Source organism: Camelus dromedarius, chromosome 23, assembly GCF_036321535.1.
Source record: "Camelus dromedarius isolate mCamDro1 chromosome 23, mCamDro1.pat, whole genome shotgun sequence".
Lineage (NCBI taxonomy): Eukaryota > Metazoa > Chordata > Mammalia > Artiodactyla > Camelidae > Camelus > Camelus dromedarius.
Genome location: NC_087458.1, coordinates 7729680 through 7753775, shown reverse-complemented (window position 1 = coordinate 7753775; position 24096 = coordinate 7729680). Strand labels below are relative to the sequence as shown.

The window sequence follows — 24096 nt, the reverse complement described above, 5'->3', positions numbered from 1 at the left end:
CAGTGGAGAAATGCCATGTCACCTTGTTTCAGAGCATTTATGTGGCTGGGAACCTTGTCTATTGCCCACCGAAGAGGCCTCTGACGTTCCCCAGTTTCTCTTACCTGTGAATGGCTTGCATCAGGGCTGTTCTGTGGTGAGACCTGGCTAGACCAAAAGACCCCTCAACTTCTCCCCACTGCCTAAGCCCCTCTTCCAGAATTGAACCATGCTAGGTCCCAGACACCAGTATAAATGTCCACAAAATCCCACTACTTCCCTGTGTGTGAAAACCCAGAACCCAGTCCTGTGTGTAGGAAAGCCTCTCTGTGCAGGTAAGGGCTGGAGGAACTGTCTCGTGTCAAGGGGCCAGACTCTGGTATGTGTGTCGGTGTCCAGATTTTATCACCCAGGTGTCTGTAAAGTCCCTTGTCCCTTGTGTGTGTTCCTATGCGTGTACCCACTGCCAGGTTATCATGTCCTTAGGCAGCTTCAGAGAAGACTGCCTCAGATGGCTGCACCCGTGTAAGTGTTCTCATCTGTAAGAGCTGTGGGTGGACAGGAAGGCTCTGAGGCCCTTCCAGTTCTGCCAGGTGGGGCTCTGGGGCCTGGCTAGGAAAGCTGGCTCCCTGAGGGCCGGCGGGGCGTTTGGCAGAGGGCAGTGCAGACCACTTTTCAGGAGCTGTTGTTTATTTGGGCATCCCATGGTGGTGGTTTTCTGCCATCTTCTCGGGTCTCCCATCAGTCTCTGAAGCAGGAGGGAGGTTAGGCAGTGTCAGTGAACCTAGGACAGGCACTCAGCAAGGCCAGACTTTAGACTCTGTTTGTCAGTCTGGTGTAAAAGCAGATTCTGACCCTGGGCCTGGCCTTGGAGCCCTGCGGGGAAGTGTGTGGGCTTTCTCACATCCTCTCAGAAACCATGGGCTCTCTTACTGCAGGGGTAGTTCAGCAGACCTCAGTTTAAACAGCAGGTGTTTTCAGGTGACCCTCCATATATAAACAAAACCCCAGTGAACACATTGTTGTTTAGTTGTTCACTATTTACAGTCCTTGGCCCCAGTTCGATTTCTGGCTGGGGGTGATCTGTCTATGGGAATGTCATGGGTAAGGGGCAGGCCTGGCCCCTTGTTGACACTGGCTGCAGAGGTCTGGCTGTGGTTGTTCTAGGAGCAGGCTGAGGGGGCTGCCAGGCGGCCTGTGGGCCATGCTTCTCTGTCTAGGAGGAAGCAAGGCTGCCAGGGAGCCAGGCTTCCAGGTAGACAGGGCTGGAGACTGGCGGGAAAGTGCAGGCCTGGGGGCTGAATCTCTACCATTCACTGGCTGAAGGACTTGTCAGGGCACTGCACCATTCTGGGTTGGCTCCCTTGTTTATGAGTGTTGTAAATAGTTGGTCCCAGAGGTCCCTGTCTGCCCTTGGTCTGCTTTTTAAATATAAGTATCTCAAAGCTTCTGGCTAACATTGTTATGAGACCAGAGGCAACCCTGGGCCATCTGTAGGGTGAGACTGAAAGGTAATAAAGAGGCCTGGGGTCTTGTCTTAGCTCTGCCATTGGCTTTCTCTGTGACCTGGGGTGAATTCCTCAAACTTGAGGCTGCATTTCCCCCCTCATTTGTACATTAAGAATAACAGCAGGTAAATCTTTTGAATATTCACTCTGTGCCAGACACTGTTCTACATACTCCTGTGTATTAACTCACTCAGTCCTCACAACAGCTGTGTGATGCAGGCAGGATTAGTGGCTCCAGTTTATAGACAGTAAGCAGCTCGCCCAAGGTCACATGGCCTGTAAGTGGAGGTAGCCAGGAAGTGTGACCCCATTGCTCATCCCCTTAACTTTACTGTTCTGTTGCACAGATAATCCTGTCTCCCCTGCATAAAGACAGAGGGGCAGGCGCCCCCTTGAGTGAGAGCTGCTGCTGTGGAGCTGGGACGGCCGGCCCTCCTCACACCATGGTGCGGTCGGCCTGTGTTCCTCAGGGAGGACATTTTCTGAACTGTCCCAAACAGGATGCAGCATGAAACAACAGAGCTGTGTAAATTGTGAAACATTTCATGGTTCTGTTTGTTCTATGACAGTACAAACATCACGGTTTCTTCACTAAGACAGAAATTTTAGAAAACAGCAAGCGCCACCTCATGGGGAAATCTGCCAGCAGTTCGGCCAGCTGCACTGCAGGCCTCTGCTCTCTCAGGCCCTCTGGGGCAGGCGTGGGGGGGCAACTCGAACCCTTGCTGCTACCTGTTTTACATGTTGGCAGTCTTTAGGAGACTTGGGGACTTTGCGGAAGGTGGAATGGTGAACACCTAGTGTTCCTCATGACTCCCCTCCATCTCAGAAAGGCATTTGAAGACTTGGCAGTTGAAGAGACGACAGTTAGATATATATTAGACTTTCTGTATCTACCTTTTCCCCTCTTCTTTTTTTAAATTGATGTTCTAAAAGTGATACCTACACATGGCTTTAAAAAAAAAGTTAAACACATTTTAAAAAACCACCTCTCTTTACATCCTGTTAAAAAACAGCACTTCGTGGTTATTAAGACTTGTGTTTCTTTGAGTGCCATCTTCACTGAATTTGTATGGTTTTATTTAATTATTCACATCTGTCATTAACAGCTTCCCCATCTTGACAGTCCTCGTGGAGGCGGCTCCCTGTGGGAGCCTCGGTCCTCCCTCTCCCATGGCAGGAGGCTCATCCTCGCTTTTCCCCTTCCCCACGCAGATTACCAGTTGACCAGTGCAGAGCTCTCCTCCTTACCAACCTTCAGTTCGCCTGGGGGGCTGTCGCTAGGTAACGTCACCGCCTGGCAACAGCCACAACAGCCCCAGCAGCCGCCCCAGCCACAGCCTCCGCAGCCCCAGCCGCAGCCGCAGCCGCAGCCCCAGCCGCCCCAGCCACCGCAGCAGCCGCCGCCGCAGCAGCAGCCCCACCTGGTCCCTGTGTCTCTCAGCAGCCTGATGTGAGTCCTCGGGGGCCTGCGAATGGGAAGGGAGAGCTGAGGGCTGGGAAAAGGAGGGGCCTCTTAAGAGCAGGGACTCTTTGAGGCTGTCTGTCATCAGTGGACAGCACGTGAGCCACTAAGAGGCAGCCCTGGAGTCCCCTGTACAGGCCTGGGAGACCCACCCTGAGCCCTTCCCCCAGCCAGCCCTGGAGTAGGAATGGGGTGGGGGTCCCCGGGCAGCAGAAGAGGACCTCAGATGGAAAGACAGCTAATATGACTTATTTCCTTTCTTTCCCCTTCACTTGGCCCTCTCTCTCTTCTGGTCCCTCTGTCTCCATCCACTTGTCTCCTCCCACCCCCGTCCTTCATCTTCTCATCCTATGTCCTCTCTGTCTTGTGACCTCCCATCACTTTTTCTGTCACTCACCTCCTCTGTTTCTGTCCCCTCTACCCCATGCCCATTGCCTCTCTCCAGCCCGGGCAGCCCCCTGCCCCACGTGGGTGCTGCTCTCACAGTCACCACCCATCCCCACATCAGCATCAAGTCGGAACCAGTGTCCCCAAGCCGTGAGCGCAGCCCTGCGCCTCCCCCTCCAGCTGTGTTTCCGGCTACCCGCTCTGAGCCTGGCGACGGTCTCAGCAGCCCGGCTGGGGGCTCCTATGAGACAGGGGACCGGGATGATGGACGGGGGGACTTCGGGCCCACGCTGGGCTTGCTGCGCCCAGCCCCAGAGCCTGAGGCTGAGGGCTCAGCTGTGAAGAGGATGCGGCTCGATACCTGGGTACTGTAGCGTTACCCCTCCTGTCTGCCATTGTCTGCTACACCCAGGGACTGCCCCATATGCCCCCCAGCCTGTCTTATCTCCCACCTCGGAGGCCTTGTGGCCAGCTAGCCCTTTCAGCAGCCCTTCAGGGCAGCACCGACACCCTTTTACCCCTGCCAAAGGCCCACCTACCATCCCTCCAGCATCAGTCTTTCCGCTCAATGACTTCCTCCCCTCCCAGCTGGCCCTGCCACTAGAATCCTGGCCCTATGGGGAGAGGGGCGTGGGGGGCACATACCCCATAGCCTGGGCCACCCCTCACACCCCCTTCTCCATCTCCTCTCTTCACAGACATTAAAGTGACGATTCCCACTCCCCTCCTCTCAGCCTCCCTGATGAAGAGTTGACAATCTCACCGCCCACCCCTCCCTGTCCTGGGCTCCTCCCGCTCGACCCCCACTTCCTTTCTTGTGCTCCGTGTCCTGTTGACGGTTACATTTGTGTATAATTATTATATTATTATTATTATTATTATATTTTTTTTAATTTGGATTCTCGCTTTGGAGAGGGGGATGCTCCCATCCCCTCTTTCTGCACCCCCTGCCATTTTCACTGGCTGGGGGAGCTCTTTTTTGCGGGAAGGGGGGGACACTTTGCACGTTGTACACATATGCTGCAGGAGGGGGTGGGGGGCCCGATAGGCCTTGGGAAAGGACAGGTGCCGAGCCCTGCATGCGGAGCCCTCCCACCCCATCCCCCAGATAGAGAGAAATAACCAAAAAAACTACCAAACAACAAAAACCCCTTACAATAGACTGAAACCCCAAAGTTGGCTTGATGGGTGGGTTTGTGTTTCAGGGGGAATGTGAGGCAGAGGTTCTGAAAAGAGTCTCTGCTTCTGGGCTGTTCTGTGGCCACAGGCACAAGGGGCAGAGTACCTAAGCCTGGGCCCCAGAGGCCCCTGCGCACACACAACACACTCTCACTAATTCTAATTCTCATGTGAGCTGCACCTCCAACATGTGGGGGTGCTGGCCAAGCTTTTGGGCTGGGAAGGCTGCCTGGGAATCTGAGGCTTGATCGGGAGGGGTTTGAGGTGGGGGCCTCTATGAAGCACATTGGAGAAAAAGACAGAGAGCCATGAGGAGAGGGCTGAGGAGGGGCAGAAGCGCTGGGGCTAGGGGTGAATCGGGGCTTCCTCCCTTCCCCAGCGTTTTCTCTAAGATAATACAGTGCAATAGCTCCCCATCCCTCAGTTGACACCAGCCCTGTAAAGCTGGCCATAAAGTGCAGGGAGAACAGGGGAGAGTGAGGTGGCTTAGCAAGAACCGGCCTTGGGCACCCCGAGATGCCTGAGGACTGCATCCTTTGCATCCAGGGACAAGTGTGAGTGAGGGGACTTGCTCTTCCTTGCACGTACACATCCCCAGCGGAGTGGACATTGGGGTGGTGTGTGAGGGTGGATAGAGGGGACGGAGGAGGTCTGAAGAAAGCCTTCCTTCTTTCCTCCTTGGCCCCTCTCCCCAGCCTTCCTCCCAGCTCCTTCCGCTCCTGACCCCACCTCCCTGCTCTTGGCACCCTCATTGTCTTGCTACCTCCTGTCCCACCACCCCCAGGCCGCATCCCACCTTCCCTCTTGGCTACTGTAATTGTAAATAGCAACCTTTGGAAAACGTTAGCAGTGTAACAGTCCAGGAAACTGTTTTTTTGTTGTTGTTGTATTGATATGAAATGAGATTCTATTTTTGTCAAAGTATATTGTAATAATAATGACTCAAACGGCCCGTACTGTACAGACGAGATTCTTCTGCTGTTGTTCTTGCTCCCCTCCCCTCCCCCGAGTCCACCCTGTCTGCTGCCTCCACAGTGGGGGCAGCCAAAGCGTGGGGGCCTGAGACCTCAGGCTGGATCACAGATCAAACTGGAGGGGGCAGGCCCCCAGCCCACGATCCACCACCACCCCCTGCCCTAAGGGGCCTGGCCTGGGGTGACTTGGGCAGGCAGACTGGGGCCTGCCCCACTTCTTCACACAAGCCCAGCTCCTCTGCCCAAGGGGTGCAGTGCTCCCTTGGGGTTTCATCCCGGTGGGAAAATAGAGTTAGACAAGGCCCGGTTTTGTGATAAGTGACTGTCTTTGCCCACCTCTATGATCCAGCCACTTGCAGTATTCCAGCACTCGATGTAGGGAAGGAAACCAGAAGCAGAGGGGTGCGGGTGACCGCACAGGTACCCAGGTGTGTTTATGAGGGCATCTGGTATTTATGTGTCTGGGTGTACCTTTGTATTTATGTGTGTGTGTATGGTTGCACGAGTGTACCTTTGTGTGTCTCTGAGCCCGTCTGGGCACGTATGTGAATCTGTATGAACTGAGCTCTGAGGGCGTGTCTGTGTGCACGTGCGCCTGGGTGTGTTTACAGAGGGACAGGTGGCTCTTGCAGCCACACAGCCCTGGCTTCCAGCTCCATGACTTTCCCTCCTGAGCCCCACTCTTTTCTTCCCTGCTCCATCACGTGTTCCCACCCTCAGCTCTAATATGTTTATACTGCAGTTAGGGAGGATCTGGCAGTTGGCTCTCTTTGCTTCTCCCTACAGCCCTACCTCTCCCAGGGTTCCACGCACAATTGTCCACCCAATCCCCACCCCTTTAGACACAGCTCCCTTTCCTGGAGCACCCTCTTCCCCTGACCCCAGCCCTGCTTTCAGGGTGACACTCAAAAGTTCCTCTTCCTCCCTAAAGCTTTTTCCCCACCTAGGCAGTGATCCTTCCTGCCAGCTTACCCCCACCTGCTGATTGGGCACATAGCATGTCCAGTCTTCCTGCAGGTTCCTAGAGGTAGTTTCAAGAATCAATGAGACTTGATCAGGGCCTTGAAAGAAGCCAGGGTGTAGTCTTGTGCATGCATGTGTGCATTCCTAGAGCCTTGCCCAGTGCCTGGCACATAGCCGGCGCTCAATAAATGCTGAGTGGGTGAAAGGTGAATGATAGGTGCTCAATAAATGTTGAAGGACTGGCCTTCCGTTCTCAGGCTATACCCGCAGTCTGCCCACCTTCCTAGGCTGGGTTTGGCCACCATTAAACATGGGGTGGGGGTGAGGCCCCTGCAGTTCATGGTGCAATATTCACCAGTTTTGCCCTCAGCTTTGTAATGGCAAACCTGGCTTTTGATTACCATGTGTGGATGTGTGTGTGTCCTTTTTCCCCTATCCCTGGGGGCAAGGGTGGCCTGTGAATGAATATGTGACATTTCTGCAATTCAGTGTCCCAGGGTTTCTCTTGGGGGTGGGGGCTCCTGGCCAGCCAGATGAATGGGTCCCTGGGAACCCAGACCTCAAGTGGGGATTTTACTTCTTCTTCCTCTCACAAGCCAAATTTGCCTCCACCCACTCCTTCCTCCAAAAATCTGGGCATTTGCCAAAGTAATCACTGGAGTCATCCAATGCCCCTCCCCTCCCCAGGTTTCCCACAGTTTTCAGGGACAGTGGGCAAGAGGACCCCCCCCACACACACACGCACACACACACAGCCCCCAGTGGAACACAACATTTCTCCTCCCCTGAGCAGTGCACTCAATCCAGCCGACTGACCCCTGACCCTTATCCAGCCCTCCGCACCTTGGACAGGAAGGAAGTACTGCACCTTCTCTTGCTGATTATTTATTTGTTTGGAGAGACAGAAATGATGTAAAAGTGTATCTAGAAATATCTATATCTATATATTTTTAACTGACTCTTTGGAATCCCTTGGGGTGGGGTGAGGGGTGAGTTTAGGCTTTCATGGTGGGGAGGAGACATGGAGCCTGGGAACACCTCATCTCCCCTCTTGCCACCTCCCTCCACCCCCTAAGCAGTTGGTAGGAGTGGGATTTGTATGGGGGGAGGGGGGCTGGAATGTTATTTGGAGAATCTGGATTCTCTCTGTCTTCCCCATTCAAGTCCCAGAGGGAAGAGAGGGGAGAGGGAGTGGGGGACAGGCCATGGAGGGGCCCCACCCCCCAAGCCCGACAATCACCCACACTCCTGGGGCTCCTCCTGGGTCCTGGGCAGGGCGAGTCTAAGTGTGTGGCTGTTGATTTGTTTTCAATATTTCTTTTCGTGCTGTATGGTGATGCTTTCTTAGTATTCTACACAATAAGAAAAGACAAAGTCCTCGAGATTCTTATGAGTTTTGTTTGAAAACTCTTTTCACTATATTTGTTGTAAAGAGGTTTACTATTAAAAGAAAAAAAAAATACACGTTTCTGATACTTTGGCTTGGGCTCTGGTTTCTTTGGTGCGATTGGCTGAGGTGGGGAAGGAAGGACTGTGTGGCCCTGCCATGTTGAGAGGCCAGAGCTTCACCTCAGCAGGAAACTGATGGTTAGCCTGCCAGGTAGGCACTTTGAGATGTCTGAGGTGGGGTCTTCAGGTGAGAATTTCTTCCAGCTGTTCTGTCAGAAGCAGAGTCAGCTCCAGGACTAAGGAGGATTGTCTGGTTAGAAGCCAGAGGAAGGATCCTGGGACACAAGAAAAGCAGAAATACCACTCAAGGCCAGGAACAGGTCAGGAACAGGATGGTGTGTGTGGTGGAGAACGAATAGTGTGATAGAGGACCTTCAACTACTGAAAAAACTTCAGCAGCAGAAACTTGCCCTGGCACTATGGATTAGGCACAGATGGATTCCACCTTCACGGCCCCCACAGTGTTCCCTCCAGCAGGGATATTTGCCCTGCCCCTCCCTTTTGAAGTGCTTTAACAGTGCCAGGGAGCCTCTCCCTGCCCTCCCCATATCTCAGAGGGTTCCCTGACCTGGTGCCCTTCTGCCAGGCCTGGTGGCTCTTACTCCCGCATCCCCCTGCCCTGCACGGCTGTGCTGTGGGCCAGATGCAGGGCCTGTGGAGGGAAGTGCATAGGGAGGACTTGGCTCACTACTAACAGGGTTTGGCCTCTCCTCTGTCCCAGGCCCAAGCTGGGTGCTGCAGAAGCAAAGATGGAGTACGAGGGGCCTGTATACAATTGACAGAGACAGGGCTACAGATGCCTGAAGTCCGCAATGTACGGTTTGTACTTTGCTTGCTACATACGCAGGCTGCTGCAAGAGCCTCTGGGGGTCGGGCACATCACAGAAAGTCTTTGTTCCTTGGGTTCCTCATCTGCAGACTGCGGTGATCTGTGCCAGTCCCACCTGCCTCCCAAGATCATTACAGTCTTTGCCTTCTCCCATAGCTGGAGCAGAGGTGGAAGATGCTGAGCGGGAAGGGGTTAAGAAGACACCATCCTCCAGATGAGGCTCCTCTGCTGGCTGCCTATGACCAGAGCAGCTTTGACCAAACACACAAATCCTGAGCAAAGCCTCTCTCCTTTGTATATCCCATAACTGCTCCTCAGACTGTTCGGCCTGCACTCTCCTTTTCTATAGGCACTGGCCCCTGATGTCCTGCATAGGCATTACTATTGCCCATAAATGTTTCCTGTCCTCTTCCCCTTCCTGGACATACAGAAGACTGTATTTCCCAGTCCCTGTGTAGTCAAGTGAGGTCATTAGACTAGTTCTGGCCAACGGACTATGTTGGAAGTAATGTGTGTCACTTCCAAAATAAAGCTGGGATGTGATTCTCCAAGTGCTCTTGCCCTGTCGTGGAAACTGTGGAAGCACATCAAAGCAGCCTGGATTGCTAAGCTGCCTTAAGGCGTTGTCTAGCACCACAGTGGTCTTCATGTGAATAGAAAATAAGTGCAGAGTGTTAAGCCACAGAGATTTTAGTATTGTGTCTGCAATATAACCTACCCCATCGTGACTAATGGAGTGTCCATTCACACTGGGACAGCCTTGAAGCCCCATCTACTGCATACGCGCCGTGGTGTGGTACAAAGATCTCTGGACGTGGCATAGTCTAAAACTAGTTCAACCCCAAGTTCTGCTGCTTAGCAGCTGTGTGGCCTTGGGTAGTCACAGTCTGTCCAAGCCACTGTTTCATCAACTGCAAGACAGAGCTAATAGCTGCCTGTTTTCTCTAACCCCAGCCTTCCCCTTCTCCAATCCCTCCTCTCATCTTTGGCACAGTGCTGGTCATCTAACACCTCCTGGTTCTCCACCGCCCACCAAATAAGCCCAAACTCCTTGGCAGGGCTCCCAGGGCCTTCAAAGAACCAACACAACCTCTTTTTCAGGCTTAGTCCATGTGTCTCCACTGCACATCCTTTGGCCTCTAAGCCAACCAGGCAGCGCACTCCATTTCTTTGGACCCTTTGCATCTTCACTCATGCCATCCTTCTATCTGAAATGCAACAAAATTTTATTAAGCACTTGTTCTGTGTGAAACCCTTTGTTAGGTGTTGGAGATACTGCGAGGAACAAGACAGCTCCTGCCCTCAGCTCACAGCTGAGTGCAGACAAGAGACAAGTGAACCAACAGTTGGCACTGACTCAGCAGGCTGGGTTAAATGGCACACAGGAAGGATGAAAGTGGACTGTGGGGTCAGAGGTGGGGCACACCCATATCTGAACAGTACAGATCAAGGGAGGCTTCTTAGGAGAGGTGTTCAAGCTGGATTTTGGAGATAAGTACAAATGCCGGCAGGGAAGGCATTCCTGGTAGCAGGTACAGGAAGGATGTCAGGTATGGAGAGAGAACAGTGCATTCAGGAAATCAAATACTGTGGTGTGGGTCAAAAGAATAGCAGATAACATTGAAGAGGTAGGCAGAAGCCTCACTGTGAAGGGCCTTGATTGCCATAATTTGGATTTTATTCTGCAGGAGATATTTGATCACCAAAGGATTTTAAGTAGAGGAGGGACTTGATCAGATTTCATTTCAGAAAGCTCCTGCCAGTACAAACTCCCTCTGACAAGTAATGCTGCAAACCAGCTGGAAGGAATGCGGAATGGAGGCCCAGTCAGGATCCTTTACAAGTGAGAGGATGAATTTAGTAAATATTTAAGAGGTAGAATAACAGGACTTGGAAACTGCCTAGTAGGGTAGAGGAGGAAGGAAAGGAAGGAGGGTCAATGACTCCCAATCTCATGCTTGGACTACTAACTGGATGGTGGTGTGGCTCCGGACAAGGCCACCAGGTTTGTCTGGAGGAGCTGAGTTTGATTTTAAATGAACTGAGCTGGAGGTGTATGTGGCAGCCATTGTATCGTATTGACAGATGGTCATCATGTCCAGGCCAGCAGGATGAGGTCACCCGTGGGTAGGGAGAAGGTTTTCCTGAAGAGGGAAGCCATTCACAGTGCTGGTCACCCGTGAAGAAGTCATCCTCAGGACGTGGGCACTCCAAGGCCAATGGAAGAAGGCTGGCGGGCGTGGCAAGGAGAGACTCATGTAGAGGGCCCCAAGCTGCATCTGCATAGTAGTGGTGTGTAGGTCAGATGAACCAGAAATGTATTTCCTATCTGTGATCTCCTAACTTCACTAAAAGCTTTCTTGATTCACTGGTATTGTGCTAATAACCTTGAACAAAGGAAAGCTTGCTGGTGCATTCTTTGGGGCATCAAAGGGGGAAGGAGGAGTGCTTTGCTCCCCAGCGGTAATTGCAGGGTCAGCTGTGGTGGATCCAGTGCAACCCTAGAGGACGTTGGTTTCCTTGATAAGAGAAGATGACACTTCTTTACCAGATACTTGGAGGAGATTCAAGAGTAATATCTGATAGGCAGCTAGACAGATGAAGCTGAGGCTCACGACAAAGCCTAGGACAGAGATACGAGTAGACTCATTAGACATCAGCCTAGAGAGCACTTAACTTCTCCACGCCTCAGTCACTTCCCATGTCAAATGGGTTGCTGTGAAGTTTAAATAAACAATACATATTAATCATTTAAAACTATTCCTAATCAAAACAAGTGCTCAATCACTGCTAGTTATCTTTTTAAATTTTTCTTTTTATTCTTTCTTAGTTATTATTTTTATTACTGCTACTTGTCAAAGACATGAAAATAGATGAGCTTACTTGGTTAAGAAAAGGTCTATGGGCAAAAAACTGCTCTACACCCATATTTCTATCTTTGAAATTTTTCTTACCATTCAAGCTTTAACTCTGACAACTTTCCCTCCATAATACTTTTCCTGAGTTCCCCCATCCTACCCAGCTAGCTATGATATCCTCTCTTATAAGGTGTCTTAGGAATCTGCCCCTTCTTTATAGCTCCTACTTCATTCTACCTGAAAATGTAGGTACTCGCTTCTATTTTCTCTCCTACAACTGGACTGAAAGCTCCTCTTAAAAATTCACCACCTCACCCATTTTTATGTCTGGCTCAGTGCCTGGCGCAGTACGTGTTCAATCAGACTCAAATGAGATAATGCATGTGAAAGTGCACTTCGTAAACTGTGGAGTTCTACAAACTACAAAGCACTTTTTTTCTCTCTCAAGGGCGTGGTGACTTTCTGCAGCTTCTCTTCTGCTTTCCAGCATCAGATCCAACGGGGCTGAGGAGTGTGGGTTTCAGTTTCTTGTGTTTAGTTATCACTCCACAGAAGAATTAGCACCCAGTGGGATCTTACCATCAAAGAAGAGGCTTCTGGGAGGCGGGAGGCAAAGGGTGCTATCTGATTGTTCCAGCCAAAGAGGCCAGGCAGTTCCCCGTAGCTCATGTTCTTGTGACTCACCCCTCAGTCCCATGGGCTGAGTAAGTTTTCCAGCCTTGTGATTGTGGAAACTTGTTTCAGGAACAGCAAGCGGATGTGAAAGGGACATAAGGCGACCCCACCCCAGGCTCCAAAGTGGCTCCTACTCAGCCGATACAGACTGCTTGTTTCTGATTGCAAACTTCAATCACTGTGGGTCATTGCCCGGCTAAGGGGGCGCATCCAGCCCCCTATTCTATTTCACAGTTAGTTAACTCGAGGCCCAATAGGAAGAGGTGGCTCTCGGGTTCTTTCCACAGCGCCTCACGCAGTTCCCAGGTAGATCTAGTTCAGATCAGCCTGGGGGCCCAGGATTTACTGCTTCCAGTTGGACTGATCTGCATTTTACCCCCGTTTGCTTTGTAATCGTTTCTACGTGTTTACACCTCTTAGGCCTCACTTGGGCAGTTTGGTCTCTTGTAAAAATGCGGCCCCCGCCTTCGCAGCGTGGCCGCCCAGAGTCACTCCTATTTACTGCGCTTCAGCCGCCACGTGCCCAATAAAAGCAGGCGACGACGCCGCGGGCCAGAGGGGGAAGGGGAAGAGTAAGGGCCCTGCCTACCTCCGCCCACACGAGACCGCGGCGCCCGTCCTCTCCCCCAGTCACCACCCTCAGCTGGAAGTGGAGGCTGGCCCTAGCGCCTTGGCGCCCAATCCCTGCGCTGCCAGCCATGACTGGGTGGGGACGATGAAATGGTACAGGGTTCGGGAAGAAAAGGATCTCCATCTAAGGCAAAGGGAAAGAAGGGAGGTACAAAGCAATAAAGCCACTTGTTTAACCTGCCCCACTAGACTGTAAGCTCCCATCGAAGCAGAAATCACCGTTCCAAAGCGCCTTGAGCAGTGTCTGGCATACAGTCGGTACTCAGTAAATGGTTGACGGGCAACTACCCCTTCCGACGCTGCCGGAAGCTGCGCTGACCACGCCGCCCTTTACACCAGCCCCTTCCTCCCTCATTTGCCCTGCCCGCTATGACACAGCAAATAAGGCCATCTTTCGGCAGCGGGTGAGCCTACACTTCCAAGCCTGTTGCCTCCACCCAGACACTTCTCAACGGGTTGGTCCACACCGGCATGGGTGCGGACAAAGACCCAAATCCACTCCCAGCGCCTCTACCGTAGGGCGGGAAGTGGACCTTGAGGCTCACTCCATTGGCTCTTCCAATGAAGGATGGGGTCATCAACCAACCGCAGCCTGGATAAGACGCATGCGCACACAAGAGTCTGAGCCCGTACATGGAAAAAACCCAGAGTCAAGCACACCAATTTTGGCTGGGTCTCACCAGGGCCTAGAGAAAGGGATGCGCATGCGTAAATGTAACCGCCTCGTTCCCTGCCCGATTCGAGGAGGAGGTAGCGCCCTCTGGCCTCCTGGCAGTTTCCCCAGACGTTTAGCTTTCGTCAACACTGCAACCCGACCTGGCGCTGCCTCGAGGATCCCGAAGAAAGGAAGAATCCCAGCCGCTGCCCTCGGGGGCTACACGGCCGTCCGCAGACACAGCAGAGATCCACTGGCCTGGCCCTGTGTGCAGAGGCCTCTCTGGAAACTGTGGGCCAACGGTGACGTGAATATTAATTCGCAGTCTGTGAAGCGCGTTGTATTCACTGTCACAGGAGTTCCTCACAAAGATACCCTCCAGTTAGGCTAAAGTAAAGAAAGAAGTGGAATCCGCTCAGGAAGGGACGAGGCCAAGGACACTGCCTGAGGGGGTGACACCGAGACTGGAACCCAGGCCGCCCGTTCAGTGCTCTCCTACCATGATAAGCTGCCTCCCTGCTCTCCAAGTTTATGTCTAGTTGAGGTGATGGCACTTAAGATATAGGAAAAGTGAAGGTAAAATTTCAGACCCATTTTAAAAACAGACAATGTCAATTAGAGGCGTTCAGAGCTGGAAAGGTCCCTTTGTGCTCTTCTGATCTGAAGAGGCTGCGTGAAGGAGATGCAACTTCAAAGTATGTATAATTGGATTGACAATCTTAACGAACGTATTGTTGAATGATAATAGAAATCCCAGAACACTGCAAATAATTGAAACCATTTTCATAAATTTCAAAACGAAGCAAAATGAAACTATATTGTTTAGATATATATGATAAAACGTTTTAAAAAGCAGAGGGGTGATAAACACAAAATTCATTAGTAGTTACCTTGGAGAGAGTTTGGGGATGGGGTAGGGAAGAATAGTGGATGTGATTGGTAATGTTCTAGTTACTGGGTTAAATGGTAGATTCGTAGGTATTCATTATATTTTATGTTATAATACACATATAACAATTCTTCTTTTGCATGTATAAAATATAATTTAAAAGATGATAGCGGAATCATCTCCTCTGCCCCCGCAAATGCGTTACATAGTTGGAAAGAGGGGGGAAATCCTTACCTGTATTACACTTGGTTTCCAGAGCATTTGTACACGTGTTCTACCAGGTGAGTCTCACAACAACCCTTCAAGATAGTTGTTATCTTCATATTAGAGATGAAGAAATTCAACTGAAAGTTACTTGAGGCCAGTGAACAAAGATAGGAAAGGTAGGAATGCAGAAGTCCTGTGGGGAGCCCTGTGCAGCTAAATCTCCAATGTGCTAAACACTGTGCCTGGGACAGGGAACATGATCAGTAAACATTTGCTGAGTGAGTGATTACTTGGGTGTCTAGTAGTGAAATGAACTGCCCTGGTAGTTGTTGAATACCTGCACAGAAGCTGGCTGATCATTGTCATGGTTAAGAGTACCACAGAAGTGATTCTCTAGGTAAAAGTTGAATATAGATAACCTCTAAGATTCTTGTCAACTTTTAAAGTGCTATGAGTTTATCAGGGACTGAAGGCAAAACCATGTTAAAATAATGCTTTCCACTGGGGTAGTGGAAGTGGTCTCCATAGAAAGGCCTGGATAAAGGAGACACATTTAGAGGGACAAATTAATAGGACCTATTGCCAGAATAAGTTTGAGGTGGGTTGTAGTTGTTGTTATGTATATTGTTGTATGTTGCATGTGGCTACAAGATGTTGATCCATCCCAGCTGGAAGAATGCTACTGACTAAGTGAAACAAGGAACTGGATATTCATTTAGAAATGCCTAGCAGAGAGTTGATAATACAGGATAGTGCTCAAGAGAAATAAGGGCTGAAGACACACTGAGATGTAAGAGAAAGAGCACTGGACTGTTTTCTAGACCTGGGCTTGCTTTTAATTAACAGGGTCACCTTAGACAAGTCACTTAACCTGTCTGAGTCTGTATTCTCAGATAGTAAAGAAAACACAACAGGAACTAAAAAGAAGAATGTTCCCTATCCTCTTTTCAAGATCTAGTTAGATTTGCTCATATAGTTAAATATACAGATACCCATCACTGGAATTTGTTGTCCTCTGTTGTCCCATAACATTATGTTCTTTCTCCGTTCTAGGACTTACCACATTTTATTTTGTGTGCATGTGCTAGAAGTGAGTTACTTGAGAGAAGGAACCCTCCCTTACTCAAGTTTATATTCCCCCATGGTGTCTTGCACAAAGTAGGAGCTCAGTAGATGTGTCTTGAATTGTACGGAATTGTGTAGTGAAATAGAGCATTATTTAATCTGAGACCTAAATTTCCTTATTTATACATTAAGCTAGTTAATCTTTAAAGTTCTCTTGAGTTATAGAAGTCTGTTATCCACCTATGTTCTATGGATTGGGGCGATTGAACTATCTGATCTCTAAATTCCTTTCCAGCTCCAGTACTCAATGATTTTATAATATTGAGTTGCAAGTAATTTACATAAGAGTGACACCACATTTCCTGTAGAGATAGTTCTTGACCATCTGCCCTTTTCTTAAACCTCTAGCCTCACTTTTGCTGTTCTCATGCACAGTGGCTTCTAGGCTATTCTGAATGTTCTTCCAAAATATGTTTTTGGTGACTCTTTATTGTTTTCCCTTATCTCCTTCTTTTCCTAAAGTCTTGTTTCTGAGAAGTTGTTTTTTCTCCCTCCTTGAAGCTGACCCTAGAAAAGCACTCCTGCCCTTCCCTCCTCTCCTAGAACCTTTGCCTTATGTCAACATTATCTCCCACTACTAGAATAATAACTTCTTCCCTCTGCCAGCAAATATACTTAAATCTCTCCTATACAAGAAAAAAAAAAAAAAGAGTACCATGAACCTTTTTACCCTCTCAAAGAAGGTATTATTTTTTCACATCAGACTTTTCCAAAGAGTAACCAAGAAGTGTCTATTGACTCTCATTTACCTTTCACCTCTTGAATTATGTGTTCCAGTCCCTTTTTCTCTCCTGAAACTGCAGCCTTCAAGGTTCCAAACAACCTCAAAGCCACATTAACGTCTTGGTCTCTGTCCTCTTCCTTCACTTCTTAGTAGCTTGTGATGCAGGCCCATGCCCTCCATCCTGAGGCCGCCTTCCGGCTTTGTGGTTTTGCCCTCTCCTGATTCTCCTCTCCAAGAGAGTGCCTGTGATTCTTCATGGCCTCCAAATTTTTGTGTGCCTCAACCCTCACCTCTTCTCTCTCTCCCCTCTCTCTTTGGGCTTTTTCGCCTATTTGTGGGGCTTCAGTGGTATCTTGAATTCCAGACCCAAATGATAGAGTTGCCTGTTAGACAGTTTTACCTGGATGTGATTCCTCAGATTTCACAAGTCCCAAACTGAATTTGTGAGCCAACAACCCCTTCCCCTTCTCCTCCCCACACAGAGAAAGCTGCTCTCCCATCCTGTTTCCCATTTCAGTTAATGCCATCACCACACTTCTAGTCATCATGTTCAAAATCATAATCTATAGCTTCCACCCTGCTATATGCCAGGTGCTTTCCATACACAAATCCAGTCCTTTTACAATCATTGTGTCAGGCTGATTTACTATTCCCATCGTTACAGATGAGACAACTACTAGAAAGTGGTGGTATTCAATGAGCCTAGTTAGTGCTAAAGCCTGTGTGGTATTTCACCACATAATCTCTCCCTGCTCCTCTGTACCAGCCAGTTTCCATGTATCTCTGCATGTTCACTGTACATCTGCCCCTTTCATCTGCCCACCAACTCCTTCAGTCAGCCTTTGTTTTTTTTTTGTCTGTAAATTAACAAACCCTTTTCAACTATCACCGACAGATTTCATTCCAAAGCATAGTTTTAAACATATCACCCCTTGCAAATAAAAATCCTAAATGGCTCTTGGTGCTGAATGAAGGTCTAACCCTTTAGCTTGGCATCCAAGGCTCTCCACCCTCTAATGCCAGCCTTTCATCCTACCAGTGCCCTGTGTGAACTGATATTCTGTCTAGCTAAGAACATGAGCCTTCATGTTCAGAATGTGTCCTGCACTCCTGACCCAGTCTTTGTTTTTGCAATTGCTTCCCTCTTTAATTCTTTTCTTCCTTATTTAAACTCCCGTCTCATATGTGTCGGTTGAAATCCTACCCACACTTAAAGCCCAGTTCAGATGCCACCTCCTACATAAAACCCCTTCAAATCCTCTAAAGAGACCTTCAACCTTTCCAACCCCTGCGCTTAGTATTTTTTGCTTTTCTTTATCATATTTTTTCCTAGTCTCAGAGATATTTTTGTAATGTTTGTCTTCCCAACTAGTCTCTTACATTCTCAAAGGATATGGACTATTTCTTAGCTAACTTTGTATCTCACCTTATCCCCCTCCACTAGGCAGTGTCCAAAGTAGTCACGTGCTGTGTATAAATTTTAGGTTGGCTGATTTGAACCAATCAAATAAACACTTAGCTTATTCTTGTTAATCCTTCAACTTCCACATTCCAGGCTCTGTCAGGTGAGCTGTTGTGCTGTGTTTCTGAACTGAGTGGCCTTGTAGGAGAGAGTGATTCCTGGAAACAGGAATAGATCAGAGATATCCCTAAGAAGAAAGATCATTTTCTCCCATTGGATTCTGATATAAATAAACTGTGCTTACTTTTGCAGTCAGTTCCATACCGAATTTGGGGTAGAGGGAAGCAGTGTTCCAGGCTTTGGAGTCAGCCCTGGTCCCACCACTTACTGGACTCAGCACATGTCGCTTAGCCTCTTGGAGTCTCTGTGAGTATTTACCTCATAGACTTGTGCGGAGTTGATATAATGCAAGTAAAGCCCTTAGAACAGTGCCTAAAAAAGATTAAGAGCTTAAAATATAGGAATATATAAAACACATTCAAAATAGTCTTTATCTATTTATACTTTAGTATGAACATGCCTGCCTTTCTGGAAGTCCACATCAGCGCAGATTAAATGACATTACTTCCTAGCTTCTCTTCCTGGCCCAGGTCAGCCCCTCCAGCCCTCTCTTCCTTTCTCTCTCCTCACTCTCCTGCTTTGTGGAGGAGGATATTGCCATAGCCTGGCATGGCCACCAGGAGGAGCATTTATGCCAAAGAAAGAGTTCCAACTCTCCTGAAGGAAAAAGCCTGTCACATAAACTCCCTGAGTCTCCTGACCACATACACTCCCTTCTAGGGCATGTTGCTGTGTAGTGTGCTATTTTGTAATGCCACCACTGCCATCTCCCTGTCCCCTCCTCTCCCTGTCCCCTCCTCCTCCAGATGTCCATGGGGCTCTCTAGTTCTACATTTCCATTCTCTTCTTTCAGATGGCCTGCTCTAAAGGAACAAACCCTAGATGGAGCCAGCAGACCTGCGACTCACCCAGCTTTGCCACTAATTAGCTAACTTCTTGAGTTTCTTTAGCATCAGCTTCCTCACCTGTGAAATGAGCATGCTAATACCTGCTCTGTGAGCTTCCCTATGTTGCTGTAACAATCACGTATCCTGACATATGTTGACACTATTAACTATAACACGCCAAAAGGGCCACACCTTTGTCTAATCTCATACTGTGTCATCTCTCCCTTCCTCTGTCTTTGAGGTCTACACTCTTCCCTTCCATCAACCTAGTGCCTCAGATTGGAGACTCATTGTTAGGAAGGAATTATAGAGCACTGTTTCTCTACTTCTGCTAACAAAAAGGAATGGATTTGAGCCATAGCAAGAGGGATTGGAGTTTATCTGGAATATCCAGAGAAAGCCTGGAGCCTCTTTTAACAGGGAGAAAAGAGCAGAGAGGGAACTGTCTGGGGATACCTAGAAACAAAAGGAGGGATGGAGTGACTTGTTCCATAATTGGCCAGAGGGAAGGCTTAGCGTATTTTTGCTAAAAGGTTAAGCGAATCAGTGAGTAAAAGAATGAATGTATAAATGAATCTGAATGAGTTGAATGAATGAATGAAATGTGGTCCCTCCAAAGGGTAAGGTATTTAAGGATTGGGGACACTAGGTGGCAGTACAAGGCAACAAACCAAGAGATGAGCAGGGGCACCTCATCTGTATTCCCCTGACTTTGAGCACCTTTTCCTTTCCTTTACCTACATTCTTTCGAATGGTGACACCCTGTAATGGTAAAGGCACTGAAGGAGGCAGGGAAGAGAAAATCTAGGGAGAGCCAAATATTTATTACCTAGAGTTGTTTTCAAATAGCCTCTGGGGTTGGAGTTTTCCAGCTCTCAAAGGGTCATAAAAAAAGGAAAATTTGGAACCCTGCATGAGGAATCTGGGTTAGGTTCATTAGAGGCATTGCGATAGAGCTCCCAATCTAGACTGATTCGGGAAAGAACTGGTGGCAGGATCTTTTTTTTTTTTTTTCTAAATTTAATCAAATAATGGTACCCTGAGGAAGTTAATGCCTCATCCATTCTTGCCTCAGGACACCTCAGACATCTCTTCCCCCAATTTCTCCATAGATCTCTCCATAGATTGAGAGCCCATAGCATTTCTCAGCAAAACAAAGGCAAAGCAGAAATCAGGCATGTAGTTAATGGAAACTCTTCATTTTATCCTTCCATCAAGTAGTGGTCCTTTGCTACAGCAAAGAAGGCTCTACCAAAAGCCAGGGGCCATTAAGTAAACCCCCATGTCAGCCAGGAAACCCTAAAAAGCTACCGTGGTACAAAATAGGGTGTTGATCATGCCACTTTTGCCACAATAATACAAGTCTTCTGTATCATGAACCTAGTCCCACTGTAAAGACACTGCCCTCTCCTTAGCTTCACTCTGCTTGGTTTTGTAATTCTAAGACAAAATTATATCATTTTATATCATTTCCATTCCCCCTGTTGCTCTGTTCTACTTCCTATTTTAGTAGCCATCCGTGGATGTGCAGCCCAGTGATGCCTCTCCCAGTTTCCTTTAGCATAATAGAACCAAGACCACTGTCTTATCCTGTTTTCTCTGTCTATGGGCTATGACTCTCTGGTCCGTCCTGTTTCCTCCAGACCTCACTTCTTCACATGCTTTTCCTTTGAACTGTAACACTTACTGTCTTTATAATAATACATATAAAACCCTTGAAACAGAACTCTCATTTATTCACTCATTCATTCAACAAACTTTCATCAAATGCCTGCTATATGACTTACACTCTTCTGGGCACTTGATAGAGAAGTGAACCAAGTGGGCATGATGCCTGCCTTCAGGGAGCTTTTAAGGAAGCTTATGGTTTTAAATTTAAACTGATACATCCACTGCTTTGTGTTAGAATCTTGGCATTGAAAGGAAAGTTAGAAACAACTAGTTCAATCACTTATCCAAAACAGAAATCCTTTCTTCTGTATCTTTGATGGGTAGCCCATTCTTATCCAAACATTCTCTATATTTGGCCTTTTCTGGTCATTTGTACGTTCTTCTTCGTGCCAACCCTAGTCTGTTTCCTTATTTCCATTCACTGATTAGTCTGCCCCTCTTGTACATGATGGCCCATTAAATAGTTCAAGACAGATAACATGTCTTGTATTTTCCATGTGCCGGGTACTTTAATAGGGGTTTTCATGTAATCTCATTTAACCCTCATTTACTGTGCAGTAAATATCATTCACACTTTGTTTACTGATAAGGAAACCGAGATGGGACAGGTGAAGTACCCTGCCCATGGTCACACCCCTTACATATCACAGAGCCCCCTCACTGTTTTTGGCTAATCCTCTTCTCAGCACTTCAGATGAAGCCAGTTCAAAGAATAGTAACATTCTTCATTTTTCTTCATCTGGATGTGATTCTTCCCCTCACAGAGCCAAAGACCACATTAGCTTTTAGCGGTTACACAATGGTATTGCCTCATAATGAGCTTATGGTTACCTAAATGTTCAGCTCTTATTGATATGCAATACCATCAAGCACCATCTCTCCCATTCTCTATTTTTTTCCTACATTCTGCATGTTCGGGTCCTATCCATCCTTCAGGGCCCATCCAGTTCATGCTACTTACTTAGCGAAACCTTCCTGATTCCACATTACACCAACTGAATGTTCTTTTGCTCTCTCTATAGAATTTCTATCTAGTTTTCTGAGCACATATCATGTCCTACTATGAATGCCGATAGTTTCTCTCCTTGTAGTCACTCTTTAACCAGGGCATACACTTCATTCCCCTTTGTGTCTCTTAGTGCTTTGTACAGAGAGGTATCCAGTGACTCTTGCCAAATGAACAAATCTTATAACTGGGAAACTAACATTGCGTCCTTAAATGTTTAAGTGCTTTACATGTTGCTGTTAAATTTCCTGAGCAAACACTTTCTGACTTCTCTATAGCACTGGGGCACAGTACCTGCTCTGTCTAGCACAGTGGTTTGTACAGAGCACCCACCAGGAGCTGCGTATTATCTCACTGAATTTTCATAGCAGTCTTGTGAGGTAGGCGTGATCTCTGTTTTACAAACGAGGAAGATGGAGTCAGAGTTGAGGATCCAGACCCAAGATTATCTAGCTGGTAAGCAGCAGAGCTGGGATGATTCAAACTGAGATCTTCTGACTCCAATGTCTGTGTCGTTTCTGTCAGTATGCTGCCTTTCTAAAGTAAATCAGGTGCCCCTTCTGAAGACCGAGCGAGCGTGTTTGCAGCTATGGCAGTTGTTTAGCAGAGCTGGGGATTGTCCTGCAGAGGATAAGACAGGCTGCTGGAGCCCCTTTAGGTTCTTGAGCAGGTTAGAAAACAGCTAGAAATAATGGTTGAGAGACAGAATGGGAGAGTAGTGGCCAAGACACAGGAAACTGTGGGAAGAGACCGGCTATTCTTTGTGTGTGGAACTCCCTCCTGATTTCCTCTTGAATGATTCTCTCACCTCCTGTAAGTCTTTGTTTAAATGCTACCTTCTTGATGAGGCCCCACCCCTCAATCCCTTACCCTGCTTTATATTTCAGTTATTTTCTATGGCAGTTATCACCTTTTAATATGTGACTTGTGTGATCTAATTCCTGGAGCCGATTTGCACGTACATATTCCTCCTGGTTCAGCCATAAACTTCCCACGAGGCTCCTCCTAAGCCTCTCTCTCCGCCATTTATGAAGCCCCTTTTGGCAATGGAGTAATAACAAATAAGAGAATAAACGTGAAAAGCCTATAGAAGAAATGACTTTTAGATGGAATCAAATTAGTGTTTATGTGGATTTTCGTGTCGTCTTCCCCACAGTTCTGCCAAGGGAGGAATGAAAGTTAGATTTCAAAAATTATTTCCCTACAGTCACAGGTGGGAGAAACTCGAAGAGACTAGAGAGAAAGAGACCAAAAGTGGGCTGGGGCAAGGTGGCCTCAGAGCTGAGACAGCAGGATGGTGGGGCACAGAACAGCCTGTCCCACACCTCCGCAGGGGGCTGATCCTCAGAGACCCCCAGAGCCCCGGGCCCGCCCCTCTCCCCGATTCCCATCGTCGCAGGCTCCTGAGAAGAATGCAGGTCAGGAGCATAAGTGACCTTTCACACCTCAGACAAGCTAAGTTTGTTTTCTCCTTTTCTGTCCAGCCCGCAGCGGGAGGGAGGGGGAAATGGGATGGGCCTTGTCGAACTTTCTCCCGCTACAATACCCCAGAGGAGTTGAAGTGGAGAGAGTAAAGGATCTATTTATTTTGGCTCAGGAGGGACAATGTAAGCAGATGGTCTTTGATGGGATTAGCGGCGTAATCTCTAAGACCCTGGTAAATTGGAAAATGATCCATTATATTCCACGAACCTTTGGCGGCTTCAGCTCCTGGGGAGGGAGGGGTAGGGCCTGGGGGCACCTTGTTAGAAAGGACCCCCCTCTGGGAGCAGCCAAATCTTGCACAGAGAATTTGGGAAGAAGTTCGTTAGCTGAGCGATGGAAGCCCCTCTCCTCTTGAGAAAGCACAGAAATAAGAATTCTCCCAGTGCCCTCGAAGAGCCTCTCTTTTTCTCCTTTCCCTCCTCCCCCTCTTGGATGTACTGGGGTGTCTTCCGTACCATCCTCTGTTTCCAACCCCTTCCATTCCCAGGGTGTTCAGGAAACTCTTCTTTGGGGAGAGAATGGCACTGGATCTCCTGCCTTGGAAGGTCAGAAAATTCTTCTTAGAATCCAAATTATATCCCTCCCAGTGTAATCTCAGTCCACTTCCCACTCCAATGCTAACAGCCTAGGAGGACTCCCTCCATTCTCCATAGACATGAAAACCTGACAGAGAAAAAGCCAAGAGGCGGGGGAATGGGCAAACTGCAACTAGGGGCAGGGGCTGAGGAGAGGGGAGAAATGTGAAAGGGGAGATAAGGTGATAATGAACCACTCTGACCAACCCTCCGTCGTTTTAACTCAACTCCATCCCCCAGAGCTCAAATGCCTCCAGGCCTAGGATCCCCTCCATCTGGAGAATCTGGGCTGCTTAGTTAGGGGCATATGGGAGACGCATTCAGTATGAGGTGTGGTGCAGTAGGTAGGGTCATGTAAGTTATTTGCAGCACGTGTGGTGTGGTGTCTTGCATTCGTATAGCACTTTGCAGTTTATAAGAAAACTTTGAAGTGCAGAATGTAATTTAGATTTCA

General features: G+C 48.4%; 1 protein-coding gene across 6 annotated transcripts in view; it reads left to right on the top strand.

The window, feature by feature from the left end:
* The window catches only part of MEF2D (myocyte enhancer factor 2D), a 32945-nt gene extending 25010 nt beyond the window's left edge, over positions 1 to 7935 (top strand). For all 6 annotated transcript variants that reach the window (XM_031436084.2, XM_031436086.2, XM_010999455.3 and 3 more), the window contains 3 exons: positions 2703 to 2940; positions 3398 to 3704; positions 4038 to 7935. In XM_031436084.2, coding sequence (XP_031291944.1) covers positions 2703 to 2940; positions 3398 to 3704; positions 4038 to 4049 — 557 coding nt within the window. In that variant the 3' untranslated portion in view covers positions 4050 to 7935. The remainder of the gene's footprint in view (positions 1 to 2702; positions 2941 to 3397; positions 3705 to 4037) is intronic.
* The last annotated feature ends 16161 nt before the right edge of the window (positions 7936 to 24096 follow it).